The sequence below is a fragment of the Schistocerca cancellata genome, chromosome 6, assembly GCF_023864275.1.
Source record: "Schistocerca cancellata isolate TAMUIC-IGC-003103 chromosome 6, iqSchCanc2.1, whole genome shotgun sequence".
Taxonomy (NCBI): domain Eukaryota; kingdom Metazoa; phylum Arthropoda; class Insecta; order Orthoptera; family Acrididae; genus Schistocerca; species Schistocerca cancellata.
In genome coordinates this window covers 105,165,561-105,188,483 of record NC_064631.1, presented here as the reverse complement: position 1 = coordinate 105,188,483, position 22,923 = coordinate 105,165,561, and the positions used below count along the sequence as shown (strand labels likewise).

The 22,923-nt window shown below is 41.4% G+C and overlaps 1 protein-coding gene and 2 non-coding genes across 4 annotated transcripts in view; 2 read left to right on the top strand and 1 right to left on the bottom strand.

Annotated features, from left to right (window-relative positions):
* Positions 1–238: 238 nt before the first annotated feature.
* Trnat-ugu (transfer RNA threonine (anticodon UGU)) lies at positions 239–313 on the bottom strand. Its single transcript has one exon. It is a non-coding gene; the product is annotated as a tRNA-Thr (tRNA).
* A 411-nt stretch (positions 314–724) lies between these two features.
* Trnat-ugu (transfer RNA threonine (anticodon UGU)) lies at positions 725–799 on the top strand. Its single transcript has one exon. It is a non-coding gene; the product is annotated as a tRNA-Thr (tRNA).
* Positions 800–8,012: 7,213 nt separating this feature from the next.
* LOC126190958 (serine/threonine-protein kinase Nek7-like) overlaps positions 8,013–22,923 on the top strand; it is a 70,747-nt gene continuing 55,836 nt past the window's right edge. Inside the window, exon 1 of one of the 2 annotated variants that reach the window (XM_049931619.1) lies at positions 8,013–8,534. In XM_049931619.1, coding sequence (XP_049787576.1) covers positions 8,304–8,534 — 231 coding nt within the window. In that variant the 5' untranslated portion in view covers positions 8,013–8,303. The remainder of the gene's footprint in view (positions 8,535–22,923) is intronic. The other variant, XM_049931618.1, reaches the window with a different exon arrangement.

Sequence of the window (22,923 nt, the reverse complement as noted above, 5' to 3'; positions counted from 1 at the left end):
GTGGCAGATTAATCTACCAAGTCCCGTACGAGTTCGGGCATAGCGTGTGCGTTCGCACAAGAAGGTCAAAGGCCGGGAACCCATATTTTTAACTATATATGACGGTAGTATCTGTTCCCGAAAGAACAGTTACCGTCGATGACCATGCAGCTTTGCTAGAAATGAAATGATAATTAAATTGACACCCTAGCTGCAAGCAGGCGTTGATACACTTCATTGGGGACCTGTTGAAAATGTGTGCCCCGACCGGGACTCGAACCCGGGATCTCCTGCTTACATGGCAGACGCTCTATCCATCTGAGCCACCGCGGGCACAGAGGATAGTGCGTCTGCAGGGACTTATCCCTTGCACGTCCCCCGTGAAATCCACATTCCCAACATGTCCACAACACTACATTCGTAGTGCGCCTAATAGATGTTTGCCCATCATACTCATTCTTGCAAAGCTGCATGGTCATCGACGTTAACTGTTCTTTCGGGAACAGATACTACCGTCATATATAGTTAAAAATATGGGTTCCCGGCCTTTGACCTTCTTGTGCGAACGCACACGCTATGCGCGAACTCGTACGGGACTTGGTAGATTAATCTGCCACGAGTAATGAGTATGATGGGCAAACATCTATTAGGCGCACTACGAATGTAGTGTTGTGGACATGTTGGGAATGTGGATCTCACGGGGGACGTGCAAGGGATAAGTCCCTGCAGACGCACTATCCTCTGTGCCCGCGGTGGCTCAGATGGATAGAGCGTCTGCCATGTAAGCAGGAGATCCCGGGTTCGAGTCCCGGTCGGGGCACACATTTTCAACAGGTCCCCAATGAAGTGTATCAACGCCTGCTTGCAGCTAGGGTGTCAATTTAATTATGATTTTATTACAAAGCAGTTACTTCAAGGACAGTTCCGAGCCAGATGCCCTGTAGCGTGCATCCCACTGACCCTAAACCACCGTCAATATATCGCGACTTCAGTGGTGCCAAGCGAGAGCTCATTGGAGGGCAGGGTGGAGGTCTGTTGTGTTTTTTGAAGAAAGCCGTTCCTGCCTCGGGGCCAGTGAGGGCCGTGTGTTGGTTAAGAGGAGGCCAGGCGAGCGACTGCAACCAACCTATCAGCAGCCTAGGCACATTGGACCTACACCTGGAGTCTGGGATGCGATTTTGTATCACGACAGGAGCACTCTGACTGCAAATCTGCGCGTCAGCCTGTTGATTCGAGCTGTTGTGCTGCCATTCATGAACAGCATTTGAGGTGGAGTTTTCCAACAGGATAACGCTCGCCCACACGCCGCTGTTGTAACCCAACATGTTCTACATAGTGTAGACATGTTGCCTTGGCCTGCTCGATCATCAGAATTGTCCCCAATCGAGCACATATGGAGCAACAGCCATGGAACTAGATCCAGCAAACTGACATCGTGCACCTGCATAATGTATGCACTTTTGCATGCTTGCATTCAACATTCTGGTTGTATCGCCGGTTATTAATGTACCATAATTTCACATTTTCAATGGCTTTTCTTGCGCTTACATTAATCAGTGATATCGCAACGTTACCTACACAAATGTTTTCTCGAAATTTCATTACTTTATATTAACTATTTATTGGTGTTTGTAATCTCCCCCTCCTTCCATCTTCCATCCATTGTCCACATTGAACAATGCCCAGTCCAAGCAATTAATAAGCAAAGTCTTCTATGAAGATTTGAGAGGAGCGAAGGTTACAATAAACTTTCAGGCTTACTTAGCTTGTCATGTTGAGATGGCTCCAGTTCTTCTTGTCTAGGGGTCTGATTGTTGAAGCTGAAAATCTCAGGTACTCACGGTTGGTTTGAACTAAATAAATTGGAAGATGGTTGTTGTAGAATTTTTTTACGTAAATATATTTTCCACTGATTTTTTCACATTTTAGTATGTCATGCAGTATTTTGATTTCTCACATTAACAAAGCCGAAATTACAGAGTTCGCACCTATTATACAAAAATACGCCCGATCACGTCAGAGACAAGCTTACGACTCCCACACTCTGCGAAAATAACAATATTCAAAAGGGTTTACAATTTTTCTTAACAAATGAATTTCGTTACATTATTAATTACGATTATTATTTCATAAATGAACCCAGAAATAAACTTAATAAACAGTACAGGATTGAGCAATTAATAATAGAAATTTTAAGTGTACAAATAAATCGTAATTTCAAATGTATCTAAAAAATAATAATTTTAACTGTACATTCAGAACTAGTACTTATCGATTATAATATCGAAATTAAAATATTTGTTTATTTACTAAGATGGTATCTGTGACCAAGCAGCTCGTTACAATGAAATGCACACCCTTAGCTGCTTACAGGCGTTGACATACGTCAACGGGGACAGATGAAAATAAAATAAAGTAATTGCTTTTCAGGAATTTTAGCTTAAAATATAACATACTGTGTATAATATTATATAACAGTTTTCACAAAAGCAACTGAGATTATACTGACTTGTCCAAAATTCGAAAAATAATACTGGTATCGACAACTACTGTCGAGGAAAGGTAATGATAGGGGAGGATGTCCCATTACGTGTTGGAATTTTTTCAACCAGTGTATGAAAGCACCGTGTTATACAAATGAAGTACCTGATTCATCAGTTAACTCTAGATGCCTCGCTGTCCTCAGCAGCAGAAGAAACTGAAGATCATGGCGTGAGGACAGCGAGCAGAAACGTGTATTCTACTTAGAGCAGAAATTACATCAGATCAGCTTTAGAGTCAGCATACATATTCATTTTTCTTGCAATAGTTGTCACGGCACAAACACGAAATCATGCAAGCTTTCAATTGGCACAATTGTTTTATTTCATTTGCAAGTGTGATTCCAGTAGTGAAATAATTAGAAATTAGCGTCTGTACATGATAAATTGTTCTGTTCACTTATTTAATTTTTAATTAGTTCTTGCCGTGATTTACGAATTTATGCTGCCGCGAAGGGGCACATGTTGCATCAAATATTAACAGAAAACTACTGTGAGTTTCTTTACCCGTTCAGCAAATTTCTGCTTGTGTATCGCAGGTCAAGCAACTTAATCGCAATACACATCCACATTGCCGAGAGCCGACATGTTCACTATGAACGCAAGAGCACTTTACTGACGCGTTCCGGACATAAATATTGCGATTTTCATAGCCTCGCACATTCAAGCAATATACTGACGCATTCTTATTTTCTGGGATGTTCTGGGACTTCCTTATTCAGCGAATATTATAATTTAGGTCGAAAATTCTATGTCTGTAAAAATTGGAACACTTTCTATTGAGGCAAACATTCAGCTCCGCCTATGCTTTAGCTTCTGTCGAATAAACATGCTTCTTGTGGTAAGTGTTGACGATTCCGCTCTCACAACTGCGACCTGATCGACATCCAATTAAACCACACTATGCAGTTCATAACTGGGACAATCCGACCATTGCCCATTTGATGGCTTCCTCTGTTGAGCAACAACCATCGACCCGTAATCATAGAAGCGAGGCCTTGCTTAGGGAATACCACAAGCTACAGGCGAACCTGGAGATACCCATACAAGAAGACATACACTATATGATCAAAAGTACTCGGACACCAGGCTGAAAAGGACTTACAAGTTCGTGGCGCCCTCCATCGGTAATGCTGGAATTCAGTATGGTGTTGGCCCACCCTTAGCCTTGATGACAGCTTCCACTCTCGCAGGCATACGTTCAATCAGGTGCTGGAAGGTTTCTTGGGGAATGGCAGCCCATTCTTCACGGAGTGCTGCACTGAGGAGAGGTATCGATGTCGGTCGGTGCGGCCTGGCACGAAATTGGCGTTCCAAAACATTCCAAAGGTGTTCTATAGGGTTCAAGTCAGGACTCTGTGCAGGCCAGACCATTACAGGGATGTTATTGTCGTGTAACCACTCCGCCACAGGCCGTACATTATGAACAGGTGATCGATCGTCTTGAAAGATGCAGTCGCCATCCCCGAATTGCTCTTCAACAGTGGGAAGCAAGAAGGTGCTTAAAAGATGAATATAGGCCTGTGCTGTGCAGTACCATGCAAAACAACAACCGGTGCAAGCCCCCTCCATGAAAAAAACGACCACATCATAACACCACCGTCTCCGAATTTTACTGTTGGCACTTAACACGCTGGCAGATGACGTTCACTGGGCATTCGCCATACCCACATCCTGCCATCGGATCGCCACATTGTGTACCGTGATTCGTCACTCCACACAACGTTTTTCCACTGGTCATAGGTCCAATGTTAACGCTCCATCCACCAAGTGAGGCGTCGTTCGGCATTTACCGGCGTGATGTGTGGCTTATGAGCAGCCGCTCGACCATGAAATCCAAGTTTTATCACCTCCCATCTGACTGTCGTAGTACTTACCGTGGATCCTGATGCAGTTTGGAATTCCTGTGTGATGGTCTGGACAGATGTCTACCTATTACACATTAGGACCCTCTTCAGCTATCGGCGGTCACTGCCAGTCAACAGACGATGTCGGCCCGTACGCTTTTGTGCTGTACATGTCCCTTCAGGTTTCCACTTCATTATCACATCAGAAATAGTGGATCTAGGAATGTTTAGGAGTGTGGAAATCTCGCATACTGACGTATGACACAAGTGACACCCAATCTCCTGACGAAGTTCGAAGTCCAAGAGTTCCGCGGAGCGCCCCACTCTGCTCTCACGATTTCTAATGACTGCTGAAGTCGCTGATGTGAAGTACCTGGCAGTAGGTGGCAGCACAATGCACCTAATTTGAAAAACGTAGGTTTTTGGGGGTGTCCGGATACTTTTGGTCACATAGTGTACGTAGCGGTCTACGACGAAATACAAACCCACCGTTATGGCAAACAGAACAGCTAGATGCCAGTAATATCGAGGCGAGAGACCTGTGGGATCAGAATTGTCACCCTGCTGAGAAGGAGCGTAAGTGGTTCCGAGAGCATAACTGTGTTACTGCTCGCACAGAACTCGAAGGGAAACTATGGGTCAAACCGAACAGAGCTCGCAATGGCCATGGTCGACGCGCAGACGCACTTTGCAAATCAAGCGTATTAGTGATGTATGCCCCTTGCGCTCCAATCAGGGGAGTTGGAGCGACCTGATGAAAGCTGACAATACAGCTCTTATATGGATTAGGATCTTAGACATTGACATTTAGTTATTTTTATATGTAGTTCCGTCTTTCTGTATTCTTGTTATATTCATATAGTAATGTATTTGAGGACAATATTATGGAAATGGAAGAGGATGTAGACGAAGATGAAATGGGAGATGCGATACTGCGTGAAGAGTTTGACAGAGCACTGAAAGACCTGAGTCGAAACAAGGCCCCCGGAGTAGACAACCGTCCATTGGAACTACTGACGGCCTTGGGAGAGCCAGTCCTGACAAAACTCTACCATCTGGTGAGCAAGATGTATGAAACAGGCGAAATACCCTCAGACTTCAAGAAGAATATAATAATTCCAATCCCAAAGAAAGCAGGTGTTGACAGATGTGAAAATTACCGAACAATCAGTTTAATAAGCCACAGCTGCAAAATACTAACACGAATTCTTTACAGACGAATGGAAAAACTAGTAGAAGCCGACCTCGGGGAAGATCAGTTTGGATTCCGTAGAAATACTGGAACACGTGAGGCAATACTGACCTTACGACTTATCTTAGAAGAAAAATTAAGGAAAGGCAAACCTACGTTTCTAGCATTTGCAGACTTAGAGAAAGCTTTTGACAATGTAGACTGGAATACTCTCTTTCAAATTCTAAAGGTGGCAGGGGTAAAATACAGGGAGCGAAAGGCTATTTACAATTTGTACAGAAACCAGATGGCAGTTATAAGAGTCGAGGGACATGAAAGGGAAGCAGTGGTTGGGACGGGAGTAAGACAGGGTTGTAGCCTCTCCCCGATGTTATTCAATCTGTATATTGAGCAAGCAGTAAAGGAAACAAAAGAAAAATTCGGAGTAGGTATTAAAATCCATGGAGAAGAAATAAAAACTTTGAGGTTCGCCGATGACATTGTAATTCTGTCAGAGACAGCAAAGGACTTGGAAGAGCAGTTAAACGGAGTGGATGGTGTCTTGAAGGGAGGATATAAGATGACCATCAACAAAAGCAAAACGAGGATAATGGAATGTAGTCAAATTAAGTCGGGTGATGTTGAGGGTATAAGATTAGGAAATGAGACACTTAAAGTAGTAAAGGAGTTTTGCTATTTGGGGAGCAAAATAACTGATGATGGTCGAAGTAGAGAGGATATAAAATGTAGACTGGCAATGGCAAGGAAAGCGTTTCTGAAGAAGAGAAATTTGTTAACATGGAGTATAGATTTAAGAGTCAGGAAGTCATTTCTGAAAGTATTTGTATGGAGTGTAGCCATGTATGGAAGTGAAACATGGACGGTAAATAGTTTGGACAAGAAGAGAATAGAAGCTTTCGAAATGTGGTGCTACAGAAGAATGCTGAAGATTAGATGGGTAGGACATGTTCTGAGACATCAAGGGATCACCAATTTGGTATTGGAGGGCAGCGTGGAGGGTAAAAATCGTAGGGGGAGACCAAGAGATGAATACACTAAGCAGATTCAGCAGGATGTAGGTTGCACTAGGTGCTGGGAGATGAAGAAGCTTGCACAGGATAGAGTAGCATGGAGAGCTGCATCAAACCAGTCTCTGGACTGAAGACCACAACAACAACAATGTTAATCCCGTATTTCTACACTGCATGTGAGCCATATGAATAAATATGGGGCGTAGTTCACACTCGACAAGAACAGAAAAGAAACTGTCAGCTGTCTCGTTGAAGTTAGCATCCCATTAATTCAGAAGTGACAACTGCTTTGGGAGTTGTCTTACTTCTCAATAATACAATGGGGGGAGACAGACGCTAGGAAAAATAGTCTCGACGCGCTCCCTCTAACGCTTAGTGTGCTCTCCAGATGTGGAGTGTTAATCAAACTTGCGGTCACAGGCTGTTTGGAATAAGTGTGTTTTGCAAACCTTAAATTTCTTTTAAAATATTGTCGGGTTTCCAGCCTCGTCAAGTGTTTTACTGTCCATGAGCTTTCGGCAGAGATCTCAGCCATTGTCAAGTGGTTAGGAAATTGTTTAAAAATCGGTATTGCGCAGGTTGTTAACAGGGTCGGAACTGGAACTTTTTATTGGCTACTTAAAAGTCATCTTACGCTTCCAAAATATTAAAAATACTCCGAACCCCCCATGTCTAGTCCCCGCCCCGGTACAAACTATCATACGGGCGCCCTTGAACTACTATGCATCACAAAAATTGCATCAAAATAACAGTGACCATTTTAGACTACCATGAGTATCGTACATTATACAGACGACAAGAAAGTAGGTCCTATTCCTGTAGAGGGTAGTCACAATATCCCTTACATGGGAATCTTGCCAAGAAATTTTCACAAGGTCATTTACTGTACATGTTAATAGATGGCAAGCGGATATTGTGGATACTTATTTGTTGCCTAAGCTCCTGCCCTTAATTCTTCAAAATTGCGTAGGCCTTTCTTATGACATAAAACGTGAATATCTAAAAATGGTTGTAGTCTCTCGCTCCTCTCCGCCTGTCAACGAACAGAGATGTTGATATAGGGCAGTAATGATAACTATGAACACTGCCACGAATGAAGCTATGAAAATGGACTGTCGTGTCTCTTTGTCATGTGTGCTTTGGTCGATAACCTTCAAGTGTTGATGAATAGTAGACGTAAATACTGCGTTGCTAGGTAACAGGACAGCAAAACAACAACCACTATGTACACGTGTCTGAATTCGTCGCGACACAGTCACAGTTAATTCATACGACAAGAAGACGATCAAAATTACAGTACCATGAGTTTTTATACGGTTTTCTGATCTCAGATACAGTTAGTCTAAGCTTTCTCCTTCCGACGGTAAAACGCAATAACACCGTTACTTAGCAACTGTAAGCGTAAACAATGGCAATGACGCATCGCAACGTCAATGATTCCACATTAGCAGCTGTTGAGAGCTACAAGTCGGAATACGACGTTTCTGTGATGAAAAGAAACTGTCGTTGATATGATGAAGCGACATCGGCTACCTCATACACTCAATCAAGCAGAATGTTTACGAGAGCGCAAGTCAAAGCTGGAGAGCATAGGTTGTCACCTGTTACTTGTCGAATCTTGCGTCTGCGCAGTCGTTCCGTAGGGGAAGTCGCGTCGCCGCCCCACATTCCAATTGACGGCGCGGAACAGAAAGTACGTTGACGCGAAAAGTGTGCGCATAAGCCCCTTCGCGACATGAGTGACGCGGAAATTCTGGCTCTGACGGCCAACCTAGGGGAGTCGCGTTACGGAAGCTTAAATCAGTTTAACGTTGAGCGACAGATCGGCAAAGGACAATTTAGCGTCGTTTATAGAGCACGTAGCAAAGTGGACGGATCAGTCGTTGCCTTGAAAAAAGTGCAAATCTTCGAGATGATGGACGCAAAGGCTCGCCTTGATTGTATGAAAGAAATCAAACTGTTGCAGGTAAAGGATTTATACATTTTAACGAAACATGAATGCAACTATTTGAAAACACTGATTCTGTCACGGGTAGCAGCAGCAGCAGCTGCTTGACCCAGCAACATCGTAGCAGTAGTAGTAGTAGTAATAATAATAATAATAATAATAGTAATAGTATTAGCACTAGTAATAATATTATAATAATAGTAAACACTTTTGCTCCCCCACCCCTTACCCACAGCGCGTAGGTTAGTTCATGTAAGTCTTACTGTGAGCAACCATTGTTCGCGTAATATGTAGCCCCCTAGCACGTATGGACGTATCAAACGATGAAAACTTACACATTCACTGTTTGATTAGTGAGAGTTTCATTCCTCACAGGTTTGTTGTAGCGTTTTGTAGTAAATTATTCAAAGTAATAGTGCAATCAGTATGTTAGAAGAGTCATTTACCGCAGCTGAGAGATAGTTCTGGCAGTTACAGTTGATGGGATTCGTATTGGCTAATTTTGTACAACAATAGCTTCCTCACCATTGACGGCAGCGACATGCCGATGTATCTTGTTGAACATATGGTGTTCAGAAAGATATCGGTGAAACATTATAAAAATCGACTTGTGCATGTTACGTAAATACGGATCGATGATAGTGGTAAATATTTTCATTGCATTTGCTATTTATTTATTTATCGGGTCGCATGATCCGGGAGAATAGTAGCGTCAGTTGAACACACGGAAGCCCTACGTTTGCATTATCAGCACACGTCTCGTAAGTTCTAAAATACCTCCTGGCGTGAAACAAGGGTTTCTTACTCTGGATTATTACTATCGGTTAGCTACTTTCATCGCTCATTCGTTTTATGAGCAGTTAATTTGCCCGAAACAAAAATTTCCGAAAACTTGAAAAGATAGTTCCACTTTCAGTCCGTGTTTTTAATGAGAGGCAAATAAACAAGAAACGTCACGTGCAGCAGCATCCAGAATAATATAACCAATACTTCATTGAATTAGCAGTATATTTTCGCCACACACTCGTTGAACCTTGGTTGGGTCAATCGAAAGTTTTGGTTCCACCCCCTCACCCTAGATAGTGACATAAACTGTGTTGCGTTGTGAGACTTTATGTTTACTACACTGGCATTTATATATTTACGTGTTCCGTCATTCATTCGTAAACAATCTCCATTTTATGGATTTAGTCAAAACTTACACAATTTCCATTGTATTTGTACATCCCAGTACAAAATTACACAAATTTATCACAATACAGTTAAAACTTAATTAAATCACTCTAAAATATGTAACATACCTTCTACTCTCCCCTTAATCTTACATAAAGTTTCTGGTTTCTTGGACTTGTGTTGGTGGGTGCCACACTGTAGTTGTAACAAAGTCGACACAACAAAAATAGCAGTGTACAGTTTTCCTTTCTACACAATGTTATAAAATCAAATGGGGATGTACATTTGAACTGCTGGGTGTGGGTCTGGAGTTTGGTCCTGGTGATGGAGGGGAGGTGCTAAATTGATGGTTCCTTCATGTCTCAGGAAGTGTCCTAGCGACTGACCCCTTCTTTCATTCAAGTTAAGCTACACATTTCTTTTCCTCTCAGTTCTGTTCAGCACTGCATTGGTTACGCTGCTCACCCATCTTGTTCTTAACTTCAATATGTTTATGGTATCCGTATTAGTAGAATAGCTTAAATAGCAGTATTCCGATCATTTGATTGTAGTAATATTATTGTATCTTGATGCTGTCTGCTTAGGTATAGCTGGTGAATGCCATAGAACTGGTAATAAATTAGTAATAAGTAAAAAAACTGGCAACCAATCTTCAGCATTTTCTGTACTATCACATTTCAGACGCTTCTATATTCTTGTCTGAACTGCTTGTTGTCCACAATTCTCTTCCCTATAAGGCTATACTGAACACAAATATCTTCAGAAAAGAGTTCATAACACTTAAATTTATATTTTATGTTAACAAATTTCTCTTCTTCAGAAATGCTTTCCTTCCTAGTCTGCATATTAGCCTATACCTTCTCTACTTCAACCACCACCAGTTATATTACTACAAAAATAGCAAAACTCATCTACTACTTTTACTGTCTCATTTCCTAATATAATTACGTAAGAATTACCTGATTTAATTCTCTACATCCCATCACCTTTGTTTCGCTTTTGTTGGTGTTAATCATATATCCTCCTTTCAACACATTGACCATTAGGCCTACATTCAGCTACTCTTCCAAGTGACTTGCAAGTTACAATGTCATGGGCAAACATCAAATTTTTATTCCTTCTCCCTGAACTTTACCCCTTTCTACTTATTTTAGGCACCATGTCACGAATCGGGCGGCCACTCCCGCCGGAGGTTCGAGTCCTCCCTCGGGTTTGGGTGTGTGTATGTGTTGTCTTTAGCGTAGGCCCTAAGTTAGTTTAAGTAGTGTGTAAGTCTAGGGACTGATGACCTCAGCAGTTTGGTCCCATAGGAATTCACACACATTTGAACATCTACTTTTTTTCATTTCCTGTACTGCCTGTTCAGCTTAAAAAAACAAATAACATCAGGGATAGGTAGCAACCCTGTCTCACTCTCTTCTCAACTACTGCTTTCCTTTCATGCCCTTCAGTTGTTATAACTGCCGTCTGGTTTCTGTACATGTTTATATAACCTTTCTCTCCCTGTATTGTATACCTGCTGCCTTCGACGCTCAAAATGTTTATTCCAGTCAACATAGTCAAAACTTTTCTCTACATCTGTTATTGTGGTCTTCAGTTCAGAGATTAGTTTGATGCAGCTATCCATGCTACTCTATCCTTGCAAGCTTCTTCATCTCTGAGTAACTGCTGCAACCTACATTCTTCTGAATCTGCTTAGTGTACTCGTCTCTTGGTCTCCCTCTACAAGTTTCACCTTCCACACTTCCCTCCAGTACTAAATTGGTGATTCCTTGATGCCTCAGAACGTGTCCTACCAACTGATCCCTTAAAGTCAAGTTGTGCCACAAATTCCTCTTCTCCCCACTTCTATTCAGTACCTCATCATTAGTTAAGTGATCTACCCATCTAATCTTCAACATTCTTCCTTAGTACCACATTTTGAAAGTGTCTATTCTTGTCTTGTCTAAACTGTTTATTGTCCATTTTTAACTTCCATACAGGGCTACACTCCATACAAATATTTTCAGGAAAGACTTCCTGGCACTTACATCTGTACTTGACTTTAACAAATTTCTGTTCGTCAGAAATGCTTTCTTTGCCATTGCCAGTCTACATTTTATATCCTCTCTACTTTGACCATCATCAGTTCTTTTGCTCCCCAAATAGCAGAACTCATCCACTACGGTTCTTTAAGTGTCTCATTTCCTAATCTGATTCCCTCAGCATCACCTAGTTTAATTCGACTACATTCCATTAGCCTCGTTTTGCTTTTGTTTATATTCATCTTATATCCTCCTTTCAAGACACTGTCCATTCCATTCAACAGCTCTTACAATGTCGTCGGCAAACCTCAAAGTTTTTATTTGCTCTCCATTGATTTTAATTCCTACTCCAAATTTTTCTTTTGTTTACTTTACTGCTTGCTCAGTATACAGATGGAATAACATTGGAGACAGACTACAACCCTGTCTCACTCCATTCTCAACCACTGCTTCCCTTTCGTGCCCCTCGACTCTTATAACTGCCATCTGGTTTCTGTACAAATTGTAAATAGCCTTTCATTCCCTATATTTGACCCCTGCCACCTTCAGAATTTGAAAGAGGGTATCCAGTCAACACTGTCAAAAGCTTTCTGTAAGTCTACAAATGTTAGAAACATAGGTTTGCCTTTCCTTAATCTATCTTCTAAGGCAAGTCATAGGGTCAGTATTACCTCACGTGCTTCTGCATTTCTACGGAATCCAAATTGATCTTCCCCGAGGTCAGCTTCTACCAGTTTTTCCGTTTGTCTGTAAAGAATTTGTGTTAGTATTTTGCACCCGTGATTTATTAAACTGATAGTTCGATAATTTTCCCACCTGTCAACACTTGCTTTCTTTGGGATTGGAATTATTATAATCTTCTTGAAATCTGAGGGTATTTCATCTGTCTCGTACATCTTGCTCACCAGATGGTAGAGTTTTGTCAGGGCTGGCTCTCCCAAGGCTATCAGTAGTTCTAATTGAATGTTGTCTACACCCGGGGCCTTGTTACGATTTAGGTGTTTCAGCGCTATGTCAAATTCTTCAAACAGTATCATATCTCCTATTTCACCTTTGTCTACATCCTCTTCCATTTCCATAATATTGCCCTCTAGTACACTGCCCTTGTATAGACCCTCTATACGCTCCTTCCACCTTTCTGTTTTCCCCTCTTTGCTTAGGATTGGTTTTCCATCTGAGCTCTTGATATTCGTACAGGTGGTTCTCTTTCCTCTAAAGGTCTCTTTAATTTTCCTGTAGGCAGTATCTATCTTACCTCTAATCATATACGCCTCTACATCCTTGCATTTGTCCTCTGGCCTCCCCTGCATCGCCATTTTGCACTTCCTGTCAATCTCATTTTTGAGATGTTTGTATTCCTTTTCACCTACTTCATTTACTGCATTTTTATGTTTCCTCCATTCATCAGTTAAATTCAATATCTCTTCTGTTATCCAAGGATTTCTACTAGTCCTTGTCTTTTTACCTACTTGATTCTCTGCTGCCTTCACTATTTCATATCTCAAAGCTACTCATTCTCCTTCTATATTCCGTTTCCCTGTTCTTGTCAATTGTTCCCAAATGCTCCCTCTGAAACCCTCTAAAACCTCTGGTTCTTTCAGTTTACGTGGGTCCCATCTGCTTAAGTTGCCACCTTTTTGCAATTTCTTCAGTTTTAATCTACTGTTCATAATAAATAAATTGTGGCCTGAGTCCACATCTGCCCCTGGAAATGTCTTACAATTTAAAACCTGGTTCCTAAAACTCTGTGTTACCATTATATATTCTATGTGAAACCTTCCAGTGTCTCCAGGCCTCTTCCACATATACAACCTTCTTTCATGATTCTTAAACCAAGTGTTAGCTATGATTAGGTTATGCTCTGTGCAAAGTTCTAACAGGCAGCTTCCTCTTTCATTCCTTATCCCCAGTCCATATTCACCTACTACTATTCCTTCTCTTCCTTTTCCTGCTATCGAATTCCAGTCCCACATGACTATTAAATTTTCCTCTCCCTGAACTATGTGAATAATTTCTTTTATCACAACATAAATTTATTCAATCTCTTCATCATCTGCAGAGCTAGTTGGCATATAAACTTGTACTACTGTGGTAGGCATGGGCTTCATGTCTGTCTTGGCTACACTAATGCATCCACTGTGCTGTTCGTAGTAGCTTATCCACATTTTTTTTTTTTTTTTTTTAAATTCATTATTAAACCAACTGCTGCATTGCCCCTATTTGATTTTGTATTTATAACCCTGAATTTACCTGACCAGAAGTCTTATTCCTCCTGCCAGCGAACTGCACTAACTTCAACTTTAACCTATCCATTTCCTTTTTTAAATTTTCTAACCTACCTGCCTGATTCAGAGATCTCACATTCCACGATCCGATCCATAGAACGCCTGTTTTATTTCTCCTGATAACAACATCCTCCCGAGTAGTCCCCACCCAGAGATCCGAATGGGGAACTATTTTACTTCTGAAATAAAACCCAAGAGGGCACCATCATTATTTAACCATACAGTAAAGCTGCATGACGTTGGGAAAAATTAGGGCTATCCTGGCTGTCGGCCATTTGCAGTACCAGCACAGCAAGGCCGTTTTGGTTACAAGGCCAGATCAATCATCCAGACTGTTGCCCCTGCAACTACCGAAAAGGCTGCTGCCCCTCTTCAGGAACCACATGTATGTTTGGCCTTTCAACAGAAACCCCACCATTGTGGTTGCACCTATGGTATGGCTATCTGTATCGCTGAGGCCTGCAAGCCTCCCCAACAATGGCAAGGTCCATGGCTCATGGCTCTACATCTATAAATTATATAAATGTAGGTTTGCCTTTCCTCAGCGTTTCATAGCACCATTATTGGCTTGCATGTTCCTACATTTCTCCGCAACCCAAACTAATCTTCTCCACAGTTTGCTTCTACCAATTTATCCAGTCTTTTATTTTGAACTAGAATATTAAAGTGATAATTCAGTATTAATCATACCTGTCAGTGCCTGCTTTCTTTGGGATTGCAATTATTACATTCTTCTTGAAGCCTGAAGGTGTTTCATCTATCTCACACACCTTGCACACCAGGTGGAATAGTTTTGTCATGACTGGCTGTCACAAGAATGACAGTAGTTCTGAAGGAATGTCATCTACTCTTGGGGGCTTGTTTCAGTTGGGTCTTTTAGTGCTTTGTCATATTCTTCTGACAGTATCATATTTCCCATCTCATCTTCATTTACTTCCTCTTCCCTTTCTGTAGTATTTCCTTGAAGGTCATGTCCCTTGTATAGCCCCTCTATATATGCCTTATATCTTTCATCTTTCCCTTCTTTGCTTAATACTGGTATGCTGTCTGAGCTATTCATGCAACTACTTCTTTTTCTGCAAAGGCTTCTTTAAATCTCTTATAGGCAGTATTTATCTTTCCCCCTGGTTCTATATGCCTCTGTAGACTTGCATTTGTCATGTAGGCATGCCTGCATAGCCATTTTGCACTTTGTGTCAATCTAATTTTATTAGATGTCCGTATTCCCTTTCATTTTCATCATTTTCTGCATTTTTATATTTTCTCCTTTCCTCAATTAGGCCCCAAATTCAATATCACCTGTGATTTTCAAGGATTTCTATTGGGCCTTCTTTTACCTATTTGATCATCTGCTCCTTCCCCATCTCCTCTCTCAAAGCTGCCCAGTTATCTGTTATTGTATTCCTTTCCCCTGTTTCAGTCCAACATTGGCTAGTGCTCACTTTGGTTCCTTGAACTTATCCAGGTTCCATCTCCTTAATTTCCCACCTTTTGCAATTTCTTCAGTTTTAGTTTTACAGTTTGCTACCAATAAATTACAGTCAGAGCCCACATTTGTCCCTGGAAATGTTAAACAGTTTAAAATCTGATTCCCAAATCTCTGTCTTACCATCATATATCCAATATGAAATCTTCTTGTCCCCATGTCACTTCCTCATATACAGTCTTCTTTTGTGATTCTTACACCAAGTGTTGATGATTAAATTATGCTCTGCGAAAAATTCTACCAGGTGGTTTTCTCCTTCATTCTTTTTCCTTGAGTACATATTCTCCTACTATTTTTCCTTCTCTTCCTTTTCCTACTGTTGTATTACAGGACCCCATCACAACTAAACTTTCCTCATACTTAACTACCTGAATAATTTGTTTTATCTCATAATTCATTCTTTCAATCTCATAATCTGTGGAACTCGTTGGCTTATCAACTTGTACTGCTGTTGTAGGTGTTGCCTTTGAGCCAGTCGTAGCTACAATAAAATTTTCACTCTGCTGTTCATAGTAGCTAACCTGCATCCCCATTTTTCATTCATTATATTTAGACCTGCATTACCCCTGTTTGATTTGGTATTTATAACCCTGTACTCATCTAGCCAGAATTCCTGTCCATCCTGTTACTGAACAGCACTAGTTCCCACTGCATCTAACTTCAACCTATTCATTTCCCTTTTTAAATTTTCTAACCTACCTTCCTGATTAAGGGATCTAACATTCTATGCTCCAGCCTGTAGAAATAAAGTTTTTTTAATGATTTTATTCCCCAGGGTAGTCCCCACCTGGATTTTACCTCTAGAATATTTTACCCAAGCAGATGCCATCATTATTTAACTGTACAGTAGAGCTGCATGGCCTAAAAAAATGTGACAGCTGTAGTTTCCCCTTGCTTTCGGCCATTCACAGTACCAGCATAGCAAGGCCGTATTAGCTGATGTTGCAAGGCCAGATCAGTCAATCATCCAGACTGTTGCCCCTGCAGCTATGGAAAAGGTTCCTGCCTCTCTTCAGGAACCACATATTTGTCTGGCATCCCCCACAGACATACATCAGTTGTGCTTGCACCTACAGTATAGCTATCTGTATTGTTGAGACATGCAAGCCACCTGACCTTGGCAAGGTCTGTGGTTCATGGGGGAAAGAATAATGATGAAATATATAAAATGTTTCACTGTATAATTTTAAATCTGTACTGTAGCTCACTTACGCATAATTTTCAAGAAACTGCAATTAAGGTGATTACATCATTTGAAAAGCACTATGCCAACAACCTGGTAAGTACATACACCAAGCAGTTACTTGAAGGAAGGACTACAACACAATAAACTCTCTAACTTTTGATGTCATAATTTATAATCTATAAAATCAGAATGTGCAGTACTTATTAATAGTGGCATCACACTCACAGGTGCCATTGCCATTTCTCTTGGCAATAAGATTGTGAACAAAGGTCTACAGAGGATGGCTTTATGAACAGGTAGGCAGAAGAACTATGTTAAAGGGTTATTCATCCGTACATTTAGGAATGTCCATAATAATAATATTATTATTATTATTATTATTATTATTATTATTATTATTTCAGTGAGGGTCTTTTCCTATATTGCTTTACTCAACTTCCTGTGGTGTGCATGTTCTGCCTGTGGACTCATGAACTTTGCTAGCAATAGATGCAGTCAGCCTGTGAATGGGCACCTTTCTCTGGCTGAAAACTCTTCTGCAGCCAGTCAGTCTGCAAGCCCATCCACATAAGTCTCTATCTGTAAATTATACAAGTAGGTTCCAACTATTAGAGTTAGTTAGTCCTTTGCAGACAGACTAGGTGGTCAGTGTGAGGGTGACACATCATAATATAAGTAATGATTTGTCAGCAAAGGTCATACTTGATTGGCTTTAGAGCTCTCTGACACAATTTAATGACATTATTCCTATGTTGTTGTTGTTGTCTTCAGTCCTGAGACTGGTTTGATGCAGCTCTCCATGCTACTCTATCCTGTGCAAGCTTCATCTCCCAGTACCTACTGCAACCTACATCCTTCTGAATCTGCTTAGTGTATTCATCTCTTGGTCTCCCCCTACGATTTTTACCCTCCACACTGCCCTCCAATACTAAATTGGTGATCCCTTGATGCCTCAGAACATGTCCTACCAACCGATCCCTTCTTCTGGTCAAGTTGTGCCACAAACTTCTCTTCTCCCCAATCCTATTCAATACTTCCTCATTAGTTATGTGATCTACCCATCTAATCTTCAGCATTCTTCTGTAGCACCACATTTCGAAAGCTTCTATTCTCTTCTTGTCCAAACTATTTACCGTCCATGTTTCACTTCCATACATGGCTACACTCCATACAAATACTTTCAGAAATGACTTCCTGACTCTTAAATCTATACTCGATGTTAACAAATTTCTCTTCTTCAGAAACGCTTTCCTTGCCATTGCCAGTCTACATTTTATATCCTCTCTACTTCGACCATCATCAGTTATTTTGCTCCCCAAATAGCAAAACTCCTTTACTACTTTAAGTGTCTCATTTCCTAATCTAATACCCTCAACATCACCCAACTTAATTCGACTACATTCCATTATCCTCGTTTTGCCTTTGTTGATGGTCATCTTATATCCTCCCTTCAAGACACCATCCATTCCGTTCAACTGCTCTTCCAAGTCCTTTGCTGTCTCTGACAGAATTAAAATTCATCGGCGAACCTCAAAGTTTTTATTTCTTCTCCATGGATTTTAATACCTACTCCAAATTTTTCTTTTGTTTCGTTTACTGCTTGCTCAATATACAGATTGAATAACATCGGGGAGAGGCTACAACCCTGTCTTACTCCCTTCCCAAACTGATCTTCCCCGAGGTCGGCTTCTACTAGTTTTTCCATTCGTCTGTAAAGAATTCGTGTTAGTATTTTGCAGCTGTGGCTTATTAAACTGATTGTTCAGTAATTTTCACATCTGTCAACACCTGCTTTCTTTGGGATTGGAATTATTATATTCTTCTTGAAGTCTGAGGGTATTTCGCCTGTTCCATACATCTTGCTCACCAGATGGTAGAGTTTTGTCAGGACTGGCTCTCCCAAGGCCGTCAGTAGTTCCAATGGAATGTTGTCCACTCCGGGGGCCTTGTTTCAACTCAGGTCTTTCATCCTATAAAGAATGCAAAATAATTCACAAAGGTTTTAAAACTAATGTTCCAAACAGAAAAGTCCATGGTATGCTAAACTTCCAACTAATCTGGTATGACCTCCTCAATGGAATTGATAACATGCTTGTGCAGTAGTGCTTGACCCTGGGAAACCTAGTTAGAATCCTGGTGGTGGAAATAATTTTAATTGTCAGTATTTGGCCAGCAAGGGGAGGAGAGGTGGTGGCATAAAGTTCCTGATCACTAGACTTTATGCCAATGTCCTGATTTAAATACCAAAGCTCTCCACAGTATCTCATGAAATAAGAGAGTGTGACTGTTGATGGTGATCTGTCCATCAGATGGGGATGTTAAGCTTAACTGCCCCCTTGGTGCTGTTTGCGAGCAGTAGGCAGTGGTCAGCACCAGGTTTCACCCTCTCCCTTCCGTCATCACCATCATTATCATTATGAAACACAAACACTACATTACACTTAACACACACACACACACACACACACAGTATTGCAAATATTTGTAATGGAGCATGTTGTAAATAAAAAAAAAGAGGTAGTATTGAGAATTCACCAAATAAATGGAAAAGTGGAAAGCTGTATGGAAACTAATTAATAGTGGTGTTAAAGATACAAGAAATAACAAAATTAATCTCTCGCTCCAAGAATTCAGTGATTTTTTTTTCATTAAATCAGCTGAAGTAGGAAGTGCTACTATCAAATCTGGTATCAGTTCATCAGAGTTAGATCATAAGGAAATACTAGCAAGTTTTGTTTCTTTGAGGTCTCATGTGGTCTCGTACTAAGAATAGTAAAGCAGTTGAAATTGTCATACAGTTTAAATACATAGGATGCAACACACTGAAGAAAATAATAAATTGTATTCAAGACCTGTTCAAATATCATATAAACAACTGTATATTAGAGGGATATTTTCATATGTAGCTTAAATTCTCTAGGATAGTTCCAGTACATAAAAAGGGAGATAAACTGTAAATAATGCCATCATTCATTGGATCTAGTGTGATACTACCAGCAAAAAACTGCACCTGCTGCAGTGGGTCTGACTAATTTTTTCTCCTATACTCTCGTGTATAAAATGTCTGTCCAAAATGAATTCTTCCCTATACCTACCTACATCTTAAAGTTGGTCTCCGCTCATGTGTGTTTCTCGTTTCTACAGTCTCTCCTCTCATTCATTCACACTGCTTGTATCTCCATCCACCTCTCTTTTTCTTTTATTGCCACCGTCTCTCACTGACCATCAGTATCTCCTATCTCTTTGGCTTGCATTGTTATTATCTTCATCCATCCCTTGTTTTCTGTCACTGTGACTTCCTGTCTCCTACCATCATTGTCTCCTCTCTCTTCCACCATCACTGTCTCTTGGCTACTCTCTTTAAGCACAAAAAAGTGTGAATATGTTTGCGTGCCAAAATTTTTGGTGAGGAAGGCAGAATGAGGATTGAGACAGCTGGTTCCCCACTTCTCTGTCAGAGTCTTTTAAAGAGGATCATATTTACCTTTTTTGTGCTCTGTCAGGAGCACTGTTCCACTGGGGGCCACTTGTATAGAATGAATTCTATAGGTCAGTAAAGTTTTGACATTTCATTTACATACTTCAACATATTTATATATCTTGTCACACATACACAACAAAAAATTTGTTTAATAGAAGATTAAGACAGTCATTTGCTTTACATTTATTCTGGATACTTTCCTCATCTGTCTCAGTTCACCGAAAATGCACAGCTTGCGATTCATATCTTGAAAGAGTAAAAATGAAATAAGAAATATTTTACTGAATTTTCACTGCTTCCAGTTTTATGTAATTTTTGGCAGTCATTTTAAGTTCTTTTCCGGCATGTTAATACTGTTTTTAGCCCATTTTCTGTTACTGTGGTACCACTTTGGGCATATTTGTGTAGGCATGAAGTACCCATTAGACAGATATAGCACATAATAAAGTATTTTTGATGAAAAAATGCTGCCTAAAGACATAGTTTGATGATCCCAGAATCTTTGCAAGGATGTAAGAAACCTCGCTATGTGTTCATATGTCAGTTAAAACTACATTTATAGTGGTGGCTCTGACTGGGTATTACATTCATATTTTTTATGCTTATGTGTGGTAACTTTGAACCTCTGGATCTTGATAACATATTAATATAATGATATCAAAAAGTTTCAAGATTCCACAAGAAAATGTTCTTAGGAACATTTGGTAAAAATTTTGACAATCTGCTATGAACAGAAGTTATAGAAGGGGCCATCCTTACAGTTGGTACTTTCAGTACCCAAAAACCATAGTTTATCAGGGTTTTCTCAGGAACCAATCATGAACAAGTGGTGCTTTTATAAACTGGCTAAAGTCCACCCTAGACCACACCTAATGCAAAAGAGCCAATCAATTTACTCAATTTGCCTGGACTGGAGGAAGTGTGTATTGTTTAAATTTTTACACTATGCTGTAGGATAGCTAGACTCTGTCTGTTCTTCTGATAGGTATACAAATGGTCTCTAGGCTACCCAAAACATTTGACATCTCTGCGATGAATAGTGCCTGAGATATGAACCCCTCCTACATGCACCATCACCCCAGGGGGTCAACAACTCTTTTGTGGATACATGCGTGGCTAGCACGGGGCCCCGAGCTATTGCAGCCTTCTTTCTTTCCAGGGCTGCATTTCCTTCCCCTTCCCCACCTTTCCCCTCCTTGCTCCTTTCTCGTCGCCCTCTCCTCTCCCTCTCTTGGTGTCCTTGCTTATGTTGGCCTCGCAATCCTCCTGGTTCTGTTGGTTTTACAATTTGGCTTTGTTGTGTAATCATCTCCTCCTTTTGGCACTCCCTGGTCCCCCTCTGAGGTTTGACCTCCATTACTAAATTTCTCTTCCGTAGTGTGAGCCATTTGGGGAAGAGCACCTTACCTAGTGTCTCCGACGTGTGCCCTCCTAGTACATTCCACCTTTTCTTTCATGTCGTTGTCTGGTGTTAGGGTGCATAGCCAGCACGGTAGCCAGCCCGTGTGGTGGGGTCACTATGTACCCTTTTGGTTGAGCCCCCTGAACACACAGGGATCACACTTATGATACCTGAGCTGTGACCTCCTCATGCAAGCCTTGGAGTGGTTGCTTGTCATCCTGGAGCATCGGAACTCCTGGCAATGGCCGCCGTGCTAGATGGCCCTTGCTGTGGCTGGGTGGCGCCCGTGAGGAGAGCCCCTGATCGGAGTGGGTGGTATCAGGGCGGACGCTATGCAAATGAAACGCATACGGGTCCAGAACTCTGGCCGTTCTTCTGCGGCCGTCTCTCTGCGTGGAACTGATTCTTTGAGTGCTGCTTCTCTTGCCCCTTCGGCCTTCCCTTCCATGGCTTCTCCCTAGGAAGAGGGTCAGGCCTGTTGGCTAGGGGCAAAACGTTTCCCCCGTTATCTGGTTTGCACCAGGACTGATGGGGATACTTTCGCCAATACCAAACCTTTATTCTTTGTGGAACACATTGAAGACGAGTTTGGCGAAGTGGACTCCCTGAGCAAGATTCGGTCGGGTTCGTTGCTGATAAAAACTGCTTCAGCTGCCCAGTCTGCGGCCCTTCATGCCTGTACCCATCTTGGCACAATTCCTGTGTCCATTACCCCCCACCAGTCTCTAAATATGGTTCAAGGTGTGATATTTCACAGGGATCTCATCCTTCAAACTGATGAGGAACTTCGGGCCAATCTCGCACGGCAGGGTGTTCACTTTAATCCGCGTGTTCAGAAGGGTCCTAAGGAGAATCGCATTGATACTGGTGCCTTTATCCTGGCCTTTGAAGGGGATACCCTCCCTGAGAAGGTAAAGATTATGGTTTATCGATGTGATGTGAAGCCGTACATCCCACCTCCTATGAGGTGTTTTAAGCGCTTGCGTTTTGGACACGTGTCTTCCCACTGTTCACAGGCCCCTCTCTGTGGTGACTGTGGACGTTCACTCCATGAGGGGAGTCCCTGTGTTCCCCCTCCTGTGTGTGTTAAGTGTCAGGGCAATCGTTCTCCACATTCACCAGATTGCCCAGTATATAAGAAGGAAAAGAAGATACAGGAGTATAAGTCACTCGATCGTTTAATGTACACAGAGGCCCGTAAGAAGTATACATGTCTTCACCCTGTGTCCATGAAATCTAGTTACGCTTTGGTTACATCTTCACCCCCTCTGTCCGAGGTTGCCATCGGCAGTCCACCCTCCCAGGCCTTCACCTCCCAGATGGCCTTTGTACGGACCCATTTGCTCTTGCGACCCATTTTGCAGTGGCAT